General features: G+C 41.9%; 1 protein-coding gene across 8 annotated transcripts in view; it reads left to right on the top strand.

Annotated features, from left to right (window-relative positions):
• The window catches only part of LOC121276097 (tensin-3-like), a 488964-nt gene that overhangs the window by 300835 nt on the left and 168404 nt on the right, over positions 1 to 19725 (top strand). For all 8 annotated transcript variants that reach the window (XM_041184035.1, XM_041184034.1, XM_041184037.1 and 5 more), the window contains one exon: positions 9104 to 9275. In XM_041184035.1, coding sequence (XP_041039969.1) covers positions 9104 to 9275 — 172 coding nt within the window. The remainder of the gene's footprint in view (positions 1 to 9103; positions 9276 to 19725) is intronic.

Raw genomic sequence — 19725 nt, 5'->3', positions numbered from 1 at the left:
ATGAGATAGCGCAGAAGGAAGCCATTTGATCCATCATTCCTTTTCCAGCTCTTTTGGTCCCACTCCCCTGCTTTTTCGCCAAAGCCCTACAATTTTGTTTTCCTTTTTCAAATGTATATTTAGCAGTACTTATTAGAAAATTGCAATTGAATTTGCTTTTTTCGTCCTTCAAGGTAATGCATTTTAGGTCATAGCAATTTGTTTCATCAAAAAAATCTCTTCATATCCCCTCTATTTCTTTGCCAATTATCTTAAATCTTTCTCCTCCTCCTTACCAACTCTCCTGACAGTATGAACAGTTTATCCTTATTTAGTCTGTTAAGAAGAACTTGGGTCATCAGGACCCAGAGGGAGTGCAAATCATTGAATTTTGCACAACATATAGTACAAATCATTATCTTAGCAGCCTTGTTAACCAAAATCATAAATACTGAGTGGGCTGGCACAGGGTTTGTTATTTGGACCATTCTTGTGTCTACATCATTGACTTAGATTCAGAAATCTAATATAAATTGCATAGATTTGTAGCTGAAACCAAAACTAGGAGAGACAGTGGTATTGGAAGAGGCAGTTTAGAAATTATAGCATTTGTACATGGGCAGATCAGTGGTAAATGAAAGTTAATTGCAGACAAATGTAATGTACAGGTAAAGTACCTCAAATCCAGTTACCCGAAAACTAGTGGTGTCAGAAAACAGGACAATTTTTCCTGCACTCCGATTGGCTTAGTGAACCTTGACCCACACAACCCGGCACGGAAAAGTTCAGAGAATTGCTGCATGGCGTGCCGAGTAACGATCTTGCGTGCCTTACATTTAGTTTTCAGTTACAACTACAGGGTATTTTTTAACATCATTTCAGTTTGATTGATCTTTTCTCATTTTAAACAGGGTGCATTGATGTAGGGAAGTGGACGAGGCATGAACGAGTTATTAAATCCAATGTGTAAGAAATGAATTAACATCAGCAGCAACATGGCCAGTAACCGGAAGTACTTTAGAATCATAGCATTTGGTTTTCCTGTGTCCCCTGTTCACTGAATTAAGGGGTTCTGATTTTTTTCCGAAATCCACATGGACTTGGTCTTGAGGTTGCCAGATTTGAGGTACTCTACCTGTCCTGCAGAAGGGAAGGAAATGAGCAATGCACGCATTCCATGAATGGTGTTGAAATAGCTCAGGCAAAAGTTGTAAAAACCTAGAGGAATGTAATTGAACTTTAGGGCCACCAAAATGCAGTAGTTGATTGATTGTCCATAATATACCCCAACCAGTAAGAAGTGGGGTCTGCAACAATCTGCTGATCCTCAGCTGTCCATATGAGCCCCTACTGAAGTTGAGTTTCACACCTAGGATGGATGGTGCAATTAACACTCAGGGTGGTATTTAATGGAGGCGATGGGGGGGTCTTGCCCACTGGCCAGGGTGCCAGCGGGAGCCCCGCATTGCCTCCTTTTCAGGAAAGCCCGCTGAATTAAATGACAGTCAGACACTTAATTGAACAGCACCGGGCCTTCCCTGGGATCAAGAATCCTGGGGATGGAAGTCCTGCCCACTCAGAGCTGCCAGCCAACAGACTGGCAACTGGGCATTGCTTGCAATGCAGGGATGATGGACTTCAGTTGTGAAAATGGACTGGAGAAGTTAAGACTGTTTTCCTTGAAGCAAAGAGGCTGAGAGAAGCTTTGATTGAGGTATTCAAAATCATGAGGGGTCAGGACAGGCTAGATAAGGAGTTTGTGAAAGGATCAAGAACAAGTGGGCACAGATTTAAAATAATTGGTAAAAGAAGCAAAAGCAATATGAGAAAAACTTTTTCACGCAGAGAGTGATTAAGGTCGAGAATGCCGGAGTATGTAGTGGAGGCAGGTTCAATCGAAGAGTTCAAAAGGGAGTTAGACTGTTATCTGAAAAGGAAGAATGTGCAGGGTTATGAGGAGAAGGCGGGAGAATGGCACTAAGTGAATTGCTCATTCGGAGAGCTGGTGCAAACACAATGGACCAAATGGCCTCCTGTGCTGAAACGATTCTGTGATCTCAGGAAACAGTGGCTACTGCTGTTAATATGCCCACCCAAGGCCAAGGTTGCTATGAACCTAAGCACATGTGAGTAATGGCAGGAGGGCTGGGTCATAGGGTAAGGGTCCTGACGGGAAGGAGTGGTTAGGCAGCAAAGGTGGAAGAATGGCTCTCAGTGGCTCCAGACCGCACGTTAACACCACCATCACCACCACACTGCGCCCCCCCCTCCTCCCCCCCCCCCCCCACTCTCTCTCTCTCTCTCTCGCTCTCTGTCTCTCTCTCTCCCCGCACCCCCCCATCCACTCCAACATCCTCTTCCTGATGCTGGGTTCCTTGATCAGACATTGAATGGCTGACAATGAGGAATCTCTTCCCCCACCCCCTGTCCCCCAGAAGCTGGGCTTCCCATGTGGCGAGTCCCTTGCCCACTGCTGGGTGAATACGATGGCAGTGAGATTAATTGCCCACTTAAAGGCCTCAATGGGCCTTCCCACCATTCCATCAATAGGGTTAGCCGAAAGAATGTTGATATATATAGTGAAATAATTAGAATGCAAGTCATGAATAGATCTGCTCAAGCTGTACAGTACTTTATTCAGATTGCATCTTGAGTATTATGTTCAGTTCTAGTCACCAAGACACAAAGGAAGCATTCAAGTGGTAGATGCAGTGAAAAAAATCATAAGAACAAGAAGACCAATAGTGAAATAGGATCAGGAATAGGCCATTCAGCCCCAGGAGAGTGTTAAAGAAATATAGGCCGAATGTGTTGTAAATTTTCTGTCATGTCTTGCCAGCCAAAAAAGAGCTACCCAGCCTAATCCTGCTTTCTGCCGTACCTCTTTCTACCATTAATTTACACTATAGCTGATCTGTCACTCAACTTCATTTACCTCCTTTGATCTATATTACTTTTGATACATTTACCTCATTTTAAACAATCTACTGAATTCACTCTTAAATATCAACTGACGAGCCCGTCCCTTTTAGAGGAGAGATTTTCTATATCCTTTTTTGTGAAAAATGTGTCAGCTGATTTTAATTCCTGAATGACCCAGTTCTAATTTTAAGATCGTTCGCCCATCAGAAGCAACAGCTTGTCTGTATCTATTCTATTAACTCTTTTTTACTTTAAACACCCTAATTAGTTTTTTTTTAATTCACTCATGGGATGTGGGCTTTGCTGGTTGGGTCAACATCTATAGCTCATCCCCGGTTACCTTTGAAAAGATGGTGGTGAGCTTCCTTGTTGAACTGCTGCAGCCTGTGTGGTGTAGGTACACCCACAGTATTGTTAGGAAGGGAGTTCCAGGATTTTGACCCAGTGACAGTGAAGGAACGGCGATATATTTCCAAGTCAAGGTGGTGAATGACTTGGAGAGGAAAGTCCAGGTGGTGTATCTGCTGCCCTTGTCCTTCCACATGGTAGTGGTCGTGGGTTTGGAAGGTGCCGTCAAAGGAGCCTTGTTGAATTGCTGTAGTGCACCTTGTAGATGGTACACACTGCTGTCACTGTGTGTAAGTGATATAAGGAATGAATGTTTGTGGATGGGGTGCCAATCAAGTGGGCTGCTTTGTCCTGGATGGTGTGAAGCTTCTTCAGTCTTGTGGGAGCTGCATTCATCCATGCAGGTGGGGAGTATTCCATCACACTCCTGACTTGTGCCTTGTAGATGGTGGGCAGGCTTTGGGGAGTCAGGAGGTGAGTTACTTGTCACAGGATTCCTAGCCTCTGACCTGCTTTTGTGGCCACAGTATTTATATGGGTAGTCCAGTTCAGTTTCTGGTCACTGATAACCCCAGGACATTAATAGTGAGGGATTCAGTGATGATAATGCCATTGAACATCAAGGGGCGATAGTTAGAATTCTCTTGTTGAAGATGGTCATAGCCTGGCACTTGTGTGGCGTAAATGTTACTTGCCACTTGTCAGCCGAAGCCTGGATGTTGTCCCGGTCTTGCTGCATTTGGACGTGGACTGCTTCAGTATCTGAGGAGCCATGAATGGTGCTGAACATTGTGCAATCATCAGCGAACATCCTCACTTCTGACTTTATGATTGAAGGAAGGTCATTGATGAATCTACTGAAGATGATTAGGTCAAGGACACTACCCTGAGGAACTCCTGCAGTGATGTCCTGGAACTGAGATGACTGACCTCCAGCAACCACAACCATCTTCCTTTGTGCTAGTTATGACTCCAACCAATGGAGAGTTTTCCCCCTGATTCTCATTGACTCCAGTTTTGCTGGAGCTCCTTGATGCCACACTCGGTCAAATGCAGCCTTGACGTCAAGGGCAGTCACTCTCATCTCACCTTGGGAGTTCAGCTCCTTTGTCCGTGTTTGAACCAAGGCTGTAATGAAGTCAGGAGCTGAGTGGCCCTGGCGGAACCCAAACTGGGCATCAGTGAGCAGATTATTGCTAAGCCAGTGCCGCTTGATAGCATTGTTGATGACCTATTCCATTACTTTATTGATGATGGAGAGTAGACTGATGGGGTGAAATTGGCTGGGTTGGATTTGTCCTGCTTTTTGTGCACAGGACATACCTGGGCAATTTTCCATGTAGCCGGGTAGATGCCAGTGTTGTGACTGTACTGGAACAGCTTGGCTAGGGGTGCGGCAAGTTCTGGAGGACTAGTCTTCAGTACTGTTGCTGGAATATTGTCAGGGGCCATAGCCTTTGCAGTATCCAATGCCTTCAGGCATTTCTTGATATCATGTGGGGTGAATTGAATTGGCTGAAGACTGGCACCTCTGGTGCTATGGACCTCTGGAAGAGCAATGGATCATCCACTTGGCAGTTCTGATTGAAGATTGTTGCAAATGCTTCAGCCTTATCTTTTGCATTGATGTGCTGGGCTTCTCCATCATTGAGGATGGGGATATTTGTGGAGCCTCCTCCTCCAGTGAGTTATTTAGTTGTCCACCGGCATTCATGACTGGATGTGGTGGGACTGCAGAACTTGGGTCCAATCCGTTGCTTTTGGGATCGCTTAGCCCTGTCTATCACTTGCTGCTTATGCTGTTTGGCATGCAAATAGTCCTGTGTTATAGCTTCACGAGGTTGACACCTTATTTTCAGGTATGACTGATGCTGCTCCTGGCATGCCCTACTGCAGTCTTCACTGAACCAGGGTTTATCCCTTGGCTTGATGGTAATGGTAGAGTGGAGGATATGTCGGGTCATGAGCTTACAGATTGTGTTCGAGTACAATTCTGCTGCTGCTGATGGCCCACAGTGTCTCATGGATGCCCAGCCTTAAGTTGCTAGATTTGTTCAAAATCTATCCCATTTAGCAGGGTGGTAGTGCCACACAACACGATGGAGAGTATCCTCAATGTGAAGGTGGGACTTCATCTCCACATGGACTGTGCGGTGGTCACTCCTAGTGAGACTGTCATGGACAGATGCATCTGTGACAGGCAGATTGTTGAGGATGAGGTGTTTTTCCCTCTTGTTGGTTCCCTCACCACCTGCCGCAGACCCAGTCTAGCAGCTATGTCATTTAGTACTCGGCCAGCCCAGTCAGTAATGGTGCTACTGAGCCACTCTTGGTGATGGACATTGAAGTCCCCCACCCAGACTACATTCTGCATCCTTGCCATCCTCAGTGCTTCCTCCAGGTGGTGTTCAACATGGAGGAGCACTGATTCATCAGCTGAGGGAGGGCGGTACGTGGTAACCAGCAGGAGGTTTCCTTGCCCGTGTTTGACCTGATGTTTTGAGACTTCATGGGGTCCGGAGTCGACATTGAGGGCTCCCAGGGCAACTTCCTCCCGACTGTATACCACTGTGCCGTCACCTCTGCTGGGCCTGTCCTGCCAGTGTGACAGGACATACCCAGGGATTATGATGGTGGATTATGGGATATTATCAGTAAGATATGTTTCCTTGAGGACAACTATGTCAGGCTGTTGTGTGAATGGTCTGTGAGACAGCTCTTCCAATTTTGGCACTCACTCCCCGGTATTAGTAAGGAGGACTTTGCAGGGTCAACAGGGCTGAGTTTGTCGTTTCCGGTGCCTAGGTATATGCCATGTGGTCTGTCCGGTTTCATTCCTTTTTTGAGACTTTGTCGCGGTTTGGTACAACTGAGTGGCTTGCCAGGCCATTTCAGAGGGCATGTAAGAGTCAACCACATTTTTGTGGGTCTGGAGTCAGAACAGATAAGGATGGCAGATTTCCTTCCCTAAAGGACATAAGTGAACCAGATGAGTTTTTACAACAGTTGGCAAAGATTTCACGGTCATCATTAGGCTTTTAATTCCAGATTTTTATTCAATTCAAATTCCACCATCTGCCATGGGGGGATTTGAAACCAGGGTGTACCCTGAGTTTCTGGATTACTAGTCCAGTGACCTCTCACCTTTCAGCTTCTAAACTCAAGGGAATTCAAGCCAAACTGATGCAATGCATCATCATAATCTAACCCTTTTTTTGCATAATCTTGCTGAAGCTATGTTCAACCCCTTGAGGAAGTACAATACCTAAAACCGAATGCCGTACTCAGCTAAGATCTAATCAAGGCTCAATCCACTTTAAGCATAACTTCCTCCCATTTATATTCCGTTCTCCTTCTTGCAATAAACACCAACTCTCCCTTAACCATTTTGAATACTTTTTGTACTTGTGCATTCGCTTTTGCTGCTTGACCACCTACCAAATCCCTTTGATCTTCCACAGTTCCTAGTCTCTTTTCGTAAGGAAAATATTTTAATTCACCTTTTCTGGACCTGAAGTGGATTACCTCACACTTGGTCAGATTGAACTCTCATCTACCACTAGTATGCCTGTATGCCCCTTTGTAACTGTTTCGTATGCTGGTTGCATGACCTATCTTATCTGGATAGACTGTGGTCTTACTCAAGTAGCTACTTCAAACTGGACTGAAAGAGAAAAATGAAGTTGAGTTACAGATCAGCAATGATCTAACTTAATGGCAGGAAGCAGGAATAGGCTGGATAGCTCTTTTTCGGCTGGCAAGACATGACAGAAAATTTACAAGACAGAAGGGGGCCATTTGGTTTATGTTTATTAACACTATTATATTTAGGTTACAGAGTAGATATGTCTCTCTTGAGTACAGATTTTTCCATTTTCTGTCCTGAGTGTCTAGGTCATGACTGCTGATGTCACTATTATGTCATGATCTATCTCACCAACTCATTAGCATAACTATTCTATTAACCCATTATACTACAGTAACTTCCTTTTCCCATATTCACAAATTACTGTGCATCCTAAGTTAAAACCATCTTCAAATTTAGATATGCAACACTTTTTTCCTTTATGTCAGTCATTGATTATACATGGCCAAAAACAGTGCAGATCCCTTGGGAATACCACCTGTCACATGCTGACAATCAGAATACATTCCCTTTATCCCTCATCTGTCTCTCCTACCTCACAACCAGTTATCAGCTAATGTCAAGCTTTTACAGTTATGAGTTGTTAGGATAGACTGGAGAAATCTGGACTTATAAACCTTGAAAAGAAGCATTAGGAAAGTGATCTAACAGAGTTATGTAAGATAATTAAGAAAATGGAGAAGGTAAATTTGGAAAATTACTTTTCCTATTCATGCAAGCGACTTTAAGTTGGAAAAAATAAGACAAGTACACAGGTCCAATTAGTAAAAGGCCAAATGTAGGACTAATACCTTCTTCATACAGAGTGTTATCAATCAGTAGAATGGATTTCCAGTTAGAACAGTAGAGGCAAAATGCCTGGAATCACATAAGTCCAATTAGATGCCACAGTGGAAGGACTCTAGTGTGCTTCTGGATAGATTGGCTAAGATAGGCTGAATGGTCATCCTTAGCCATTACCTCAGTGATCTTGTGATTGAACCATTCAAATACTTTTAACTGAACACAATCATTCATTCAAGCAATAATTTACATTGACCTTTTTTAATTCACAAATGCTTTTATGTTCCAAATTACATTGTTATTGTTAATTATATTCCAAAGTCACTTTATGCACCTTTTTAAATCACTCTTAATCTATTTTAATAAATACCATTAATTTTCTCCTTTTTTCTAATGGATTTTGTATGTTAGTCATTCATAGTCCTATTTAAGTGCCCTATTCATGCATTTTGGAGCCTTTTTTTTATAGAACTTACATTAATGTTGGGTTTATGCTCATCATTCGTATTCAGCACTGCAGTTTAAAAAGTAGTTTATTGATCTTCAGTTGTCTTTTAGTAATATTTCCAGTAAGTTTGTTTAGTGTTTGACTTTTCCAAATTGGTTCTGGTGGTTATTGCTAGATTACCTGAAATTTAACATATTTGGTCAGAGTATGCAGTTCCAACACTACTTATTTGTGGGTATGATCCTAATTATTTAAAATGCAGGTCTGGATATGAATTACTCAGGCAGGAATCTGAACAATTTGGATCAAAAAGATATATCACAGTCAGCAATTTTGATTCTGCTCCCTCACATCGACTGGATTATGCCATATCAATGTGCATGATATCATCTGCTGGTGGGGGAACAGTGCAGCTGAGGTGTTGAGAGTTCGGGAGAAGCCAGAATCAACACTATTACTTTTAACATGTCTGAATAATTCTAGGATGGAGGCTCCTACTGACTGGCACACACTGTCCCTTTTGAAGTCAGTGTCTTGTTTCCCATGTTCGTTCAGCTTTGCAATCAGCCTGTTCCCAAGCAACTCAATGACCTGCTGTTCATGCTATCCAGATTCCCTGGATAATTAACAACTTTCACTGCATGACTAGCTGTGGAACACATTTGGTGGGATTTAACCCTGCAAAATTTCAGAACCCTTGCATTTTATCTCTTCCAATTGATGTTGGATGAATTGAAGTTGCTATTGATACAATGTGCGTACTTATACTGTCATCAGCAAAGACCGTATTATTAAGTCAAGTCAGATTATTTAATTTTGTGCTTTCCCCATTAATGTTGATCTTCTTTAATTTCTAACTATATATAGTTACTCCTTTTTTCCTTCCTCTTTCTGCAAACACTTAATGTATGTTGAATATCAGCAAATGAATAGTCTTTATGTTTTATGTTCTTTCATTCTTCCTCTTTTCTGTGTAGGAGTGTAGAATCGGGCAACATTATGGAGGAGGGTTATGAGCTTGATCTGACTTATATTACTGAGCGCATCATCGCTGTATCTTTCCCTGCTGGCTGTTCAGAAGAGACATATTTCCATAACCTACAGGATGTAACACGGATGCTGAAATCCAAACATGGAGATAATTATTTGGTAAGATATTTAACAAACTGACTTCAAGGAACTCACACCAAGAATTTCCTTGGGGGTTCTCCAAATTGGTCAATCTAACTTGGGTGTGAAATTTACCAGAAACCATGCTTGTGCATCCATCTAGGGTTTCTGCTAATCTTCCAGTAAAGTAATTATAGTCAATTGGGAAATACCCTAAAGCAAGTCTTGGTGTCTGTGAATGTTTCAGTCGCACCGACATTAATATTGCATTCCACTTGTGATCTGTTTCGGTCATGAGTGTCCCTTTATTTATTTCTATTTTTCTTTATATAGGAAATGTGTAAACCCCACCAGAGTATCTTGCTAGGAACATTTTAAGACTGTTCATGAATTATTTACCATTGGTTTAAGATGTCCCTTTTTGCACCATTTTCAGCAGATTTTACAGTGCCTACGAGTTTTGATGTGGAATCGGCCAAAAATTTACACAATATGTTACTTTGTTAGGAAGTTCTTTGACTTTTATTCTGCTGTTTTAATTTTTTGTATAAGTTTGTATTTATGTGAGATACGTAATATTGATATTACTGTAAAAGGGAGCACAGAGTGGTCATTAAAAACAGGGCCAATCTATTCATGGATAATTTTTTATCTAAGGAAAGCTGATAGCTGGGAAAGCCAGAATCTGCAAAAAGGACTGCATTGACTTGGACTGTGTCTAATTAGTGGGAAATGGTGTCTGTGGTGGAGTGGTTCATGGATCAGAGCTGTACATTGAGACAATTAGTGGAATGCCAAATCTTAACTGAAATATATGATGACTGAATGAATTCAAAGTCAACAGGAATATAGAAGATGCACTCTCTTTTTTAAGTTTTAGTCAGTGAACAGGTTTAGCCCGGTTCAGGGTTTCTAATGAAGAAAGTTGGAGTACCACTTATGAAAGGTGTATTCATAGCAGGCCTTGCTAAGAATGTCCACATCCAGTGAACAATTGAAAAATATGCCCATTACAGCATTATGCAATATACGTACATGTTACAGATTAAAGTAAGTGCAAGGAAGTGTTGCTGGGCATGACTCAAGCACTACTTACTATTTAAATATGACCAAAGCATGACAGCAGGAAAGGGACCTGGCAATAAAATATTTTAAGAATTTTAATGCACTTGTTGGCCTCTTAATGATGTTGTACTTGGTAAATTGGTGAATATGGTTATTCTTACACTTTTGTGATATTTTGTGTTGATGTTGCTCTTTGTCTTTCCTCTTTATGATACTCTCTCATTCTCTCCTCTGCATCTGCTCTCACCTTAATTCTGTTTTTTCCATTTCTCTCTGCCTTTTTCTTCCTTTTGGATTTGAGGTAGTCAGTGGTGGTAAAAATGGTGGGACAACAATAACTATTTGGATGGGAGTGTCAGGAAAGTATGGCTCTCAGTAGTTCCCTCACCACCATCTCCCCCAATCACTTGAGCTTCCGTATCCACCTATCTTGATCCCATTTAGTTCCTTCCCCTCCCATAACCTATTTCCCTTTTTATTTCACCCTTGCTTGCAGCACTAATTTTTCCCCTTTGGTTACCCATTCAACCTATGTATCTTCCACTTGCCCCAGGTCTCCTGTTAATCACCTTTCCTCTCACGCTCCCTCTCACCCTCCATCCAGACTCACCTGCTCACCCCCACCCCCCTCCCCCCACCTCAGAGCAGTTGATAAGAAATCAGAGACATCTTCCCCCTCAAATAAGTTTCCTCACGCCCTCTCCCTCCATTGTCCTCCCATCCTTCTCCATCCATTTCTTTCAGAGACCTTACCTGTTTTCAGCATTCAATTTGTTCTTGATTTTCAAAAGTAAATTGAATTGGAATGAGGAAAGAAATCCTATGCCTTGTTTTATATTTCTATGTGTTTGTGTGCATCTCTCCCCTTCTTGTACATGTTAGAAATTAGAATCCCTGTTACAGATACAAGTGATTATTAGCCATGACCACCGTACCTCCAATTGTCAGAAAACACAGGGGAGAACATTAATTGGTTTCAAAATTCAGTATTTTTTTAATGATTACTTGAAATAACATTGACTGAAGGCTGACTGTCTTTCTTTATTAACTCTGTCTAATCTCTAAAACATGTGACAGACATGAAGGGCATGCAGGTATAAGATTTTAACGTTTTTTAGCTAGGTTAAAGTGACTGAATTCAAGGATAAATTCATTGCTCCAAGGCAACATGATTTTGCTTCTGCCTAGCTATGCTTATGAAATGCATGTATACGTAGATACTGATCAACAGGGTTTGCTTGGTTTCCATTTCTGTGGATTGCTTGGCAAGTATTGTAGATGATAAATATCTATGTTGGCCATTCCACCAGGAAGGAAGCTTCTCATCATTATGGCAGTGCTACTTTATTCTTCAAATATTACAAATTAAATTAATAAATTGGACATATGTCCTTTGTGCCTTTGACCATGACCCTGACAGCTCTGGTTAGTTGTGAAAGAAAACTTTTAATCTTCCTTTGTCACAACTTGAGTTCAAAGAATGGAGAAATATTTAATGCAGACAAGTATTCCAGATTCTTTTGTCTATTTCTAATTCACCAGGTGGTTAATCAGTTTGGGCTTGCAGAGCACTCTGTAAACATCAGATCTTATACAAAATCCCAGTACTGTAGATGCTTCACCAAACTAAGACTTGCAAGATGTATGAGGTTCAAAACATTCAGTGCTTTGAAACTGAAGTTCCGAAAATCCACTGACACAACCTTGGTAATGATGCAAGGATAGTAACCACTAATGCTCTTCAGTAATTACCCTGTGTTGAAACAGTTGGGCTGGTGGCAAAGGTGATGGGCATGGGATAGGATAGAAATTGGGGATAGGAAGAAAGAATTGTATTTCTATAGTGCCTTTTTTTTCAACTTCAGAAAGTCCCAAAGTTTTTCAGCTGTTTTGAAGTCTCGCCACTGTTTTAAAGTAGGAAATATGGTAACACTTACATAGTAAGGTTCCACAAAGAGCAGTGTGTTAATTACCAGATAACCTCTTTGTTGTTCTAGAGAATAAATATTGGACAGGGCATTGGGAAGAGCTCCTCTGGTCATCTTCAAAGTGATGCCATGAAATCTTTTATGTACACCTTTGAGGTGTTTAATGTTTCATCCTAAAGATGGCACCTGCAACAGTGCAGCACATTGGACTTAGATTTTGTGCTCAGGTCTCAGGAGTGGTATTTAAACCCACAACTTCTAGCTCAGAGACAAGAGCTACCAACTTAGTCGCAGTTGGCACTAGACTGAAGTTTATGGAGAATAGGAACCCTGTCAGGCATACATTGAAGTAATCAAGTCTGGAGGTAATGAAAGCATAGTTGAAGGTTTCTGTTTGGCTCTTTTTGGCTCTGCCAAGCTCCTTTTGGTGCTGTTTGGCTCTGAATGGCCCTGTTTGGCCACTCCAGGCTCTGTTTTGCTCTGTTAAACTCTGTTTGGCTCTGCCAGGCTCTGTTCGGCACTGTTTGGCTTGGCTGAGAAAGATGTTATAAACATGAAAGTAGGCACGTTTTATGATGGAAAGGATATGGTATCAGCAATTCAGCTAAAGGTAAAACTGGCTTGAATCTGTGACCAGGGAGGAGGATGGAGTTGGTGGCAAGGGAACAGAGCCTATGAAGAAGAAACTATTTATAATATTAGTCAGGGGACAGTTAGAGGTTGTTTGGATTATGAGTAATTTAGTAGGAATAGTGTTGAGGGATTAGTTTTCATGGGATGAGATTAATTTGGAGGGGGCAGGGAGTTACATAGGAAAAAATAGAGATAGGCCAGAGCTTTTTTGACAAAAAGGGAAGAGGAATCACTGAAAAATTACAATTCAGTGTGCACCATGACTTATTGTGGGTAATCTATTGGAAGGCATACTGAAAGCAAAAATATTGATGCATCTTCACTGATGGGTATGATCAAGATTAAGAACTCTCCATGTAGGGAATCATGCACTGAATTCACCATTATATCGGTCCTTTGCGCAGTACTATTAGTGAGCCAAGTCCTTTGACTTTCAGAACAATTTCTCATTGCTACGTGAATTGGATGCCATGTAACGTTATAATGTATTACAGCATATGAAACCAGTAATAATGATTAAACTAACCCATCACCTACCTTAGGCAGGTGAATTATAAAAGAACAGTTTTAAAAAGTGAAAAAAAAGTTAAGAAAAATCTTTTTCTTGAACAAAGTGGAATACATTTGTCTTGACTACATAAAAATATCGACTTGAGTAATGTCAGTGTATATTATGATACTTGTTACAAGTACCAATCACATTGTAATATCCCAAGCCACATATTTGAGGAAGTACTTACAGCTTTTTGAGAATATATCCATTATTAAAAACAAGCATCAATATTTTGAGCATGATAAAAACAGGAAAGTCTGGAAAAACTCAGCAGGTTTTTCCAGCTGAGTGTATCTAGCATTCTTTGTTTTAATTTCAGATTTGCAGCATCCGCAGTATTTTGCATTTAATATTTTGACCATGGTGTTCAGCATAGTTTGTGCCAGAGCAGAAAAGCGGTTTTTTGTTTGAGGGTGAGAAAGGTAAATTCTTAAATAGCTGCAAAATTCAAATCATCCTTCCAAAGCACACTCAGATGTGTGGAATGAAGCAATGCCTTATACCAGAACAAGAAAGTATGGTTTGTGTGCTGCACTTAACGGATGGTCTGGTTTGAACATGAGTTGAATATGGGGAGAGATGAAAATAGTCAGGTCATTCGAATTTCAATTCCATGCAACTTGGGGGGCTTTTAGGGTACTGGAGGCTTTTAGGGTACTGGAGGCATGTGCCTAAATGGGTCAAATGGCCTGTTCTTGCCCTTCACTTCTGTTTTGTTTAAAAAGTTACAGAATATAAAGGATTGCACTAAGACCATCTGTTTCAACTGTGATGAAGTCGTGTTGACTAATGCTGTTTCTCAAGCTGAAGTCCAACTTCAGTCTAATTGTTTTATTATTTTAAGAAATAAGTTCTAACACAGATTATATGGGATTCTACAATGTGCCTTTCAAATCACCCTGCAAATAACAAGCAACTTGCATGCCAGAGTTTTGTACTCACTTCCCATTGCTCCAAAGTGTGGGAATCAATTAGCATTCCATCCAGTGGTGATCTCAACAACTTAATTATGCCAGAAACAAATGTCAGTAGCTACTGTGACCATGATCCACACTGACGCTAGCTGGGTAACCAAAATAGCCTTTTCTAGTCCTGATATTTCCTTGTACAAACTAGTATTGCTTTTATAAAATCATATTTGAGAACACATGGTTGGATGTTATAAATGACCAAATATTGGCACTTAAGTCAATGTTCCTTTTAAGAATCCTCAGTTGTCCATAATTGAACAGAGAACTTTTTATATTTAGGAAAACTTATTTCTGGATACAGATACCATTTCTAATTGTCCATATTTGAGATTTTCTATTGAAAATAGTTGTCTCTAACTATCCCGCTTTTCTCTCTGTTCCCCGAAGGTGATGACCCCTGTTGGACTAAGATTCTGTAGCCGCTGCCAACCCTTTGGTGAATTGCATAATTGACCATTGTAAATGCATATGCCTAGAAAACGAGTGTATGTAGGCTGTTTGGACATGAAAGGTATCACAGTAAGCTTAAAAGCAAAAAACTGTGGATGCTGGAAATGCAAAACAAAAACAAAAATACCTGGAAAAACTCAGCAGATCTGGCAGCATCTGCGGAGAGGAACACAGTTAACATTTCGAGTCCGCATGACTCTTCAACAGAACTAAGGAAAAATAGAAAAGAGGTGAAATATAAACTGGTTTAAGGGAGGATGGGTCAAGGAGAGCTGGATAGAGGGCCAGTGATAGGTGGAGGTAACCAAAAGATGTCATAGACAAAAGGACAAAGAGGTGTTGAAGGTGGTGATATTATCTAAGGAATGTGCTAATTCTACCCTTAATTAGCACATTCCTTTAGATAATATCACCACCTTCAACACCTCTTTGTATTATTATCTAAAGGAATGTGCTAATTCTACCCTTAATTAGCACATTCCTTTAGATAATATCACCACCTTCAACACCTCTTTGTATTATATTATCTAAAGGAATGTGATAATTCTACCCTTAATTAGCACATTCCTTTAGATAATATCACCACCTTCAACACTTCTTTGTCCTTTTGTCTATAACATCTTTTGGTTATCTCCACCTATCACTGGCCCTCTATCCGGCTCTCCTTGTCCCACCTTCCCTTAAACCAGCTTATATTTCACCTCTTCTATTTTTCTTTAGTTCTGTTGAAGAGTCATGCAGACTCAAAATGTTAACTGTGTTCCTCTCCACAGATGCTGCCAGACCTGCTGAGTTTTTCCAGGTATTTTTGTTTTTGTCACTGTAAGCTTGTTTTGTCTTCAAACAATACCCACACACAACCATTTTTCAACAGGAGTTGTTTGGGAGCTTGGCTGATGCTTCCTTCTCTTTCCTAATCCATGGGTGCTCATGCTAAATGTAATACCTCAAACCTTGGTCCGAACGGAGAGAAACTATTTCAGGACAGATTAGAAACCGAATTTGGAGACATCCTTGGCAGTATGATTACTGGCACACCAGTTGATGCCTTTGCCCATTAGGTAATTGGACGGCCTTAGAAAAAGAGTTTAACTGAATTTCCAATTAGTGTCTGTAATGTTAAGTGGTTAGCTACTAACTGATGCCATTAAATGGTGAGCCATATGTTCAATCTGTTTCTGCTGTGTCTTACAATTTGGCTGGTTAGTGGTAAAATCTATATCAAACTTTCATGTATAACAGGATATTCCTACAAGAGGGCTGAAGTAATGCTGCTGCAATCTTGTACAGCACACCAGCTGATGCTATAATTGGTTATAATCCCCATAGTAAAAGTTTTAAAAGATCCATCAAACAGTTTTGGATTATGTAAATCCAGATTTAAAGTTCACAAATTCAGTCCAAGTTCTTGCTCTGCTCTGCATTGTCCATGGTTACTCATATTGAAGATACTCTCTGTTAATGTTAATTATTTTATTGGATGCTTTACAGCTTTCTTAACATTACAAAATGAGCTACTACAATTACGTATTTTCAAGCTGACATATTCACTATATGCACACACAATTTTATAGTAATGATAAGGTACTGCTTCACAGAAATAAAATATATACATTACACATATATAATATATATATATATATAAAAATTGATTGTTTCCAATTACACTATGTACTGTTCTTAATGCAGCAGGATATTTTACAAAAGTTGTTGGAAGAATATTGAGTAAGTTCACAATTTAAATGTAAACCTTTAGCAGAGCAAATAATTTACTTTTCTTTTACGAATTGTGAAGTGCTAAAACCATGTGATTAACACAGTATGCCTAGTGTTTTGCCAGAAAAGTTCTGTGCAGCTTATTTGTTCTATAATGGGCTTCCTGTTTAGAGAAAATTTTCTGAAAGGGACTAATTGAATACAGCTGTCAAAAAATAAGCCTTGCTCTCTTTAGCCACAAATTCAAACTAAAGTATACTTTGTTTGATAAAATATTTATTTTGCTGGCTTGTCCAGACTCTCAGGTTCAAAGAAATTGGCAACTGAGTTACATAAGTCCTTGAAAACTAATAGTGGTTCCAGTATGTAATAAAAGTAACAGCTTCAGCAAACAAGAATCATTTCTATGTTTTATCCCATTTGGCATGTCTCACAATTGTTACATTGAAAACTCAACTGTCAGCAGTACCTGTTAAGCCTTTAGGTGTTGCCTTGAGATATTTTCCGTTTCAAAGGCGCCATGCTTTGTGACACTATGGGCGGGACTTCCACCTCCTAAGTGCAGAGGCGAGCAGGAAAAAGCATGTTTCCCGCGTGCCGCAAAGGGAGGTTTTCGCTCCATATTGTCCACTTCACGCCTTACTAAATATGCACAAACATGTATCACAGGGGGGTAGCCTGTGATTTGCCCGCCCCGCCGAGACCTCAGTGGATCATTGCACTGGGTACCATATTTAAACCGCACCCAGGCACAGCTTTCTCAATGCCATCATCCCAGAAATGCTCCAGGAGAGAGATGGCCCCCAAAGCTGATAAGTCTGCAGCGCCTAAGTTTAATGACGCCTCACTGGGCTGCCTTCTGGATGCCGTGGAGGCCCACTGGGTGGCCCTCTACCCCTGTGATGGGCGGCAGAGGTCCATGAACCTTTTAGCTGCTGTCCAGGAGGCAGTGGCCATGGCAGTGAGCACCAACGCTGCACAGAAGAGGTCAGCCATCCAGTGAAGAAACTCGCTGCTCCCAATGCAGTTTCCTCTACATTGGAGAGACCAAACGCAGACTGTGTGACCGCTTTGCTTCGGTCTGTTCGCAAGCATTACCCAGACCTCCCTGTCGCTTGCCATTTCAACACACCACCCTGCTCTCATGCCCACATGTCCATCCTTGGCCTGCTGCAATGTTCCAGTGAAGCTCAACGCAAATTGGAGGAACAGCACCTCATCTTCCGACTAGGTACTTTACAGCCTTCCGGACTGAATATTGAGTTCAACAACTTTAGATCATGAACCCTCTCCTCCATCCCCACCCCCTTTCCGATCCCCCCTTTTCCAATAATTTATATATATTTTTTTCTTTAACCATCTATTTCCATTGTTTTAAAATGTATTTCCACCCATTGTTTTATCTCTACCTTTTAGCCTATTTCTATCCCTTCCACCCCACCCCACCCCCACTAAGGCTATCTGTCCCTTGCTCGTCTTGCTTTCTACCCTTAATTTCACCATCAGCACATTTCTTAGCTAATAAAACCATCGTCAACACCTCTTTGTCCTTTGTCTATGACATCTCCACCTATCACTGGCCTTCTATCCAGCTCTACCTGTTCCACCCCTGCACCCCCCCCACCGGCCCCCCGCTCCTTAACCAGCTTATATTTCACCTCTTTTCTATTTTTCCTTAGTTCTGGTGAAGAGTCATTCAGACTTGAAACGTTAACTGTGTTCCTCTCTGCAGATGCTGTCAGAACCTGCAGAGTTTTTCCAGGTATTTTTGTTTTAGTTTCAGTGAAGAAAGAGGATGAGTGATCTCATCTGTTCCCCAGGGTAAGTCAACCTGCTCATCATTCTCAGCTCATACTCACAAGCCCCTCAGATGTTCACAGGATGACACTCCACAGAGATCAACACTGGTAAGATGTTGGCAGCCATGGAGACCTTGGTCCAGGACATTGGTTCTGCACAACTGAGCGGGCTCATCTCCATTACTGATGCCATAGTTGGTCTCCAACAGTGTGTACACGAGAGGGGTGCTGGGCAGTTCGATATCACTTCAGCTACCCCTTACGCTCATGGAGTCAGCCTGGGATCTCGGGCATCCATAGGGAGGTGAATATCCCAGGGCCATCCATCCAGGTGCCTCCAGGAGCGTCTGACCCATCCAACTCCCCTCTTCCTGTGGCCTCAACAACTCCAGCTCCACAGGCCGAGGAGGGTGCCACTGCCACAAAGCAGGACCCCAAAAGTAGGCCGGGGCCCTCCAAGTCTCAGCCCTCCAAAGGACCCGCCAAGGTCATCACAGACAGAGCGTTGCTGTCAGCAGACTGCCTCCACCTCCGCTCAATGTCCAGGGAGCAGCAAGACATAGCGGCAGGGTTAGGAAAGTTAAGGAGAATTATGTATGCAGCCTGGGCACTGGTGTCAATCACTTGTACACACTGTTCACTATTGTCAATAAACTTCTAAGATTGTCTTCCTGCCTATGGCTCCTTGTTCAGATAAGCAGTGTTCTTGTCACTCAGATGTGAAACTTTTCTGCACAAGATAAAAGGCAGCTGTCTCAGTCCAGGGCCTTTTCTCTGTGCTCTGTGCAGCTTTCAGGCCACAGTGATGGTCCAGCCTCACGCTCCCTGGAAACATTACTGATGCCTGCACCTCAGCGGTGCTGGTCATTGCTGCCAGAATGTAGTGGGCAGGCTCCACAGAGTTCTGTCATTCTCTCTGTGTGCTCTCATCAACACCTTTAAGGTGAGTCTGGCAACCATCTTTTCAGCATCTGTGACCAGTGATGCTGTGCTCTTGAAGGGCTCAGGTGCTGAAGGTGGACAAAGGATCAGATGCTTCTAAAGTTTCATGGCTGTGTCTCTGATATGACCCTGATCACGGAGCACAAGCGAGCTGCCCTCGGCTAGACAGGAGCCAGACATTCGCAGAGGCTATGTTTCTCCAGCTCCTCCATCTCCTCCTCAGCCAGCTCATCTCCCCATTTCAGCGCCAGGTTATAAAGGACACAGCAGACGACGATGATGTGTAACACCATCTCTGGACTGTATTGCAGGGCTCCACCAGACCGGCCCAGGCACCGGAACCTCATCTTCAGCATCCCGATGGTCTGCAGCATGATTCTCATTATACTGTCGCTCTGCTACGGTCTGAGGCTGCCGCATGGGTGTCATCAG

Source organism: Carcharodon carcharias, chromosome 3 (assembly GCF_017639515.1).
Source record: "Carcharodon carcharias isolate sCarCar2 chromosome 3, sCarCar2.pri, whole genome shotgun sequence".
Taxonomy (NCBI): domain Eukaryota; kingdom Metazoa; phylum Chordata; class Chondrichthyes; order Lamniformes; family Lamnidae; genus Carcharodon; species Carcharodon carcharias.
The sequence above is the reverse complement of the archived record's forward strand: the minus strand, read 5'-3'. Positions and strand labels throughout refer to the sequence as shown.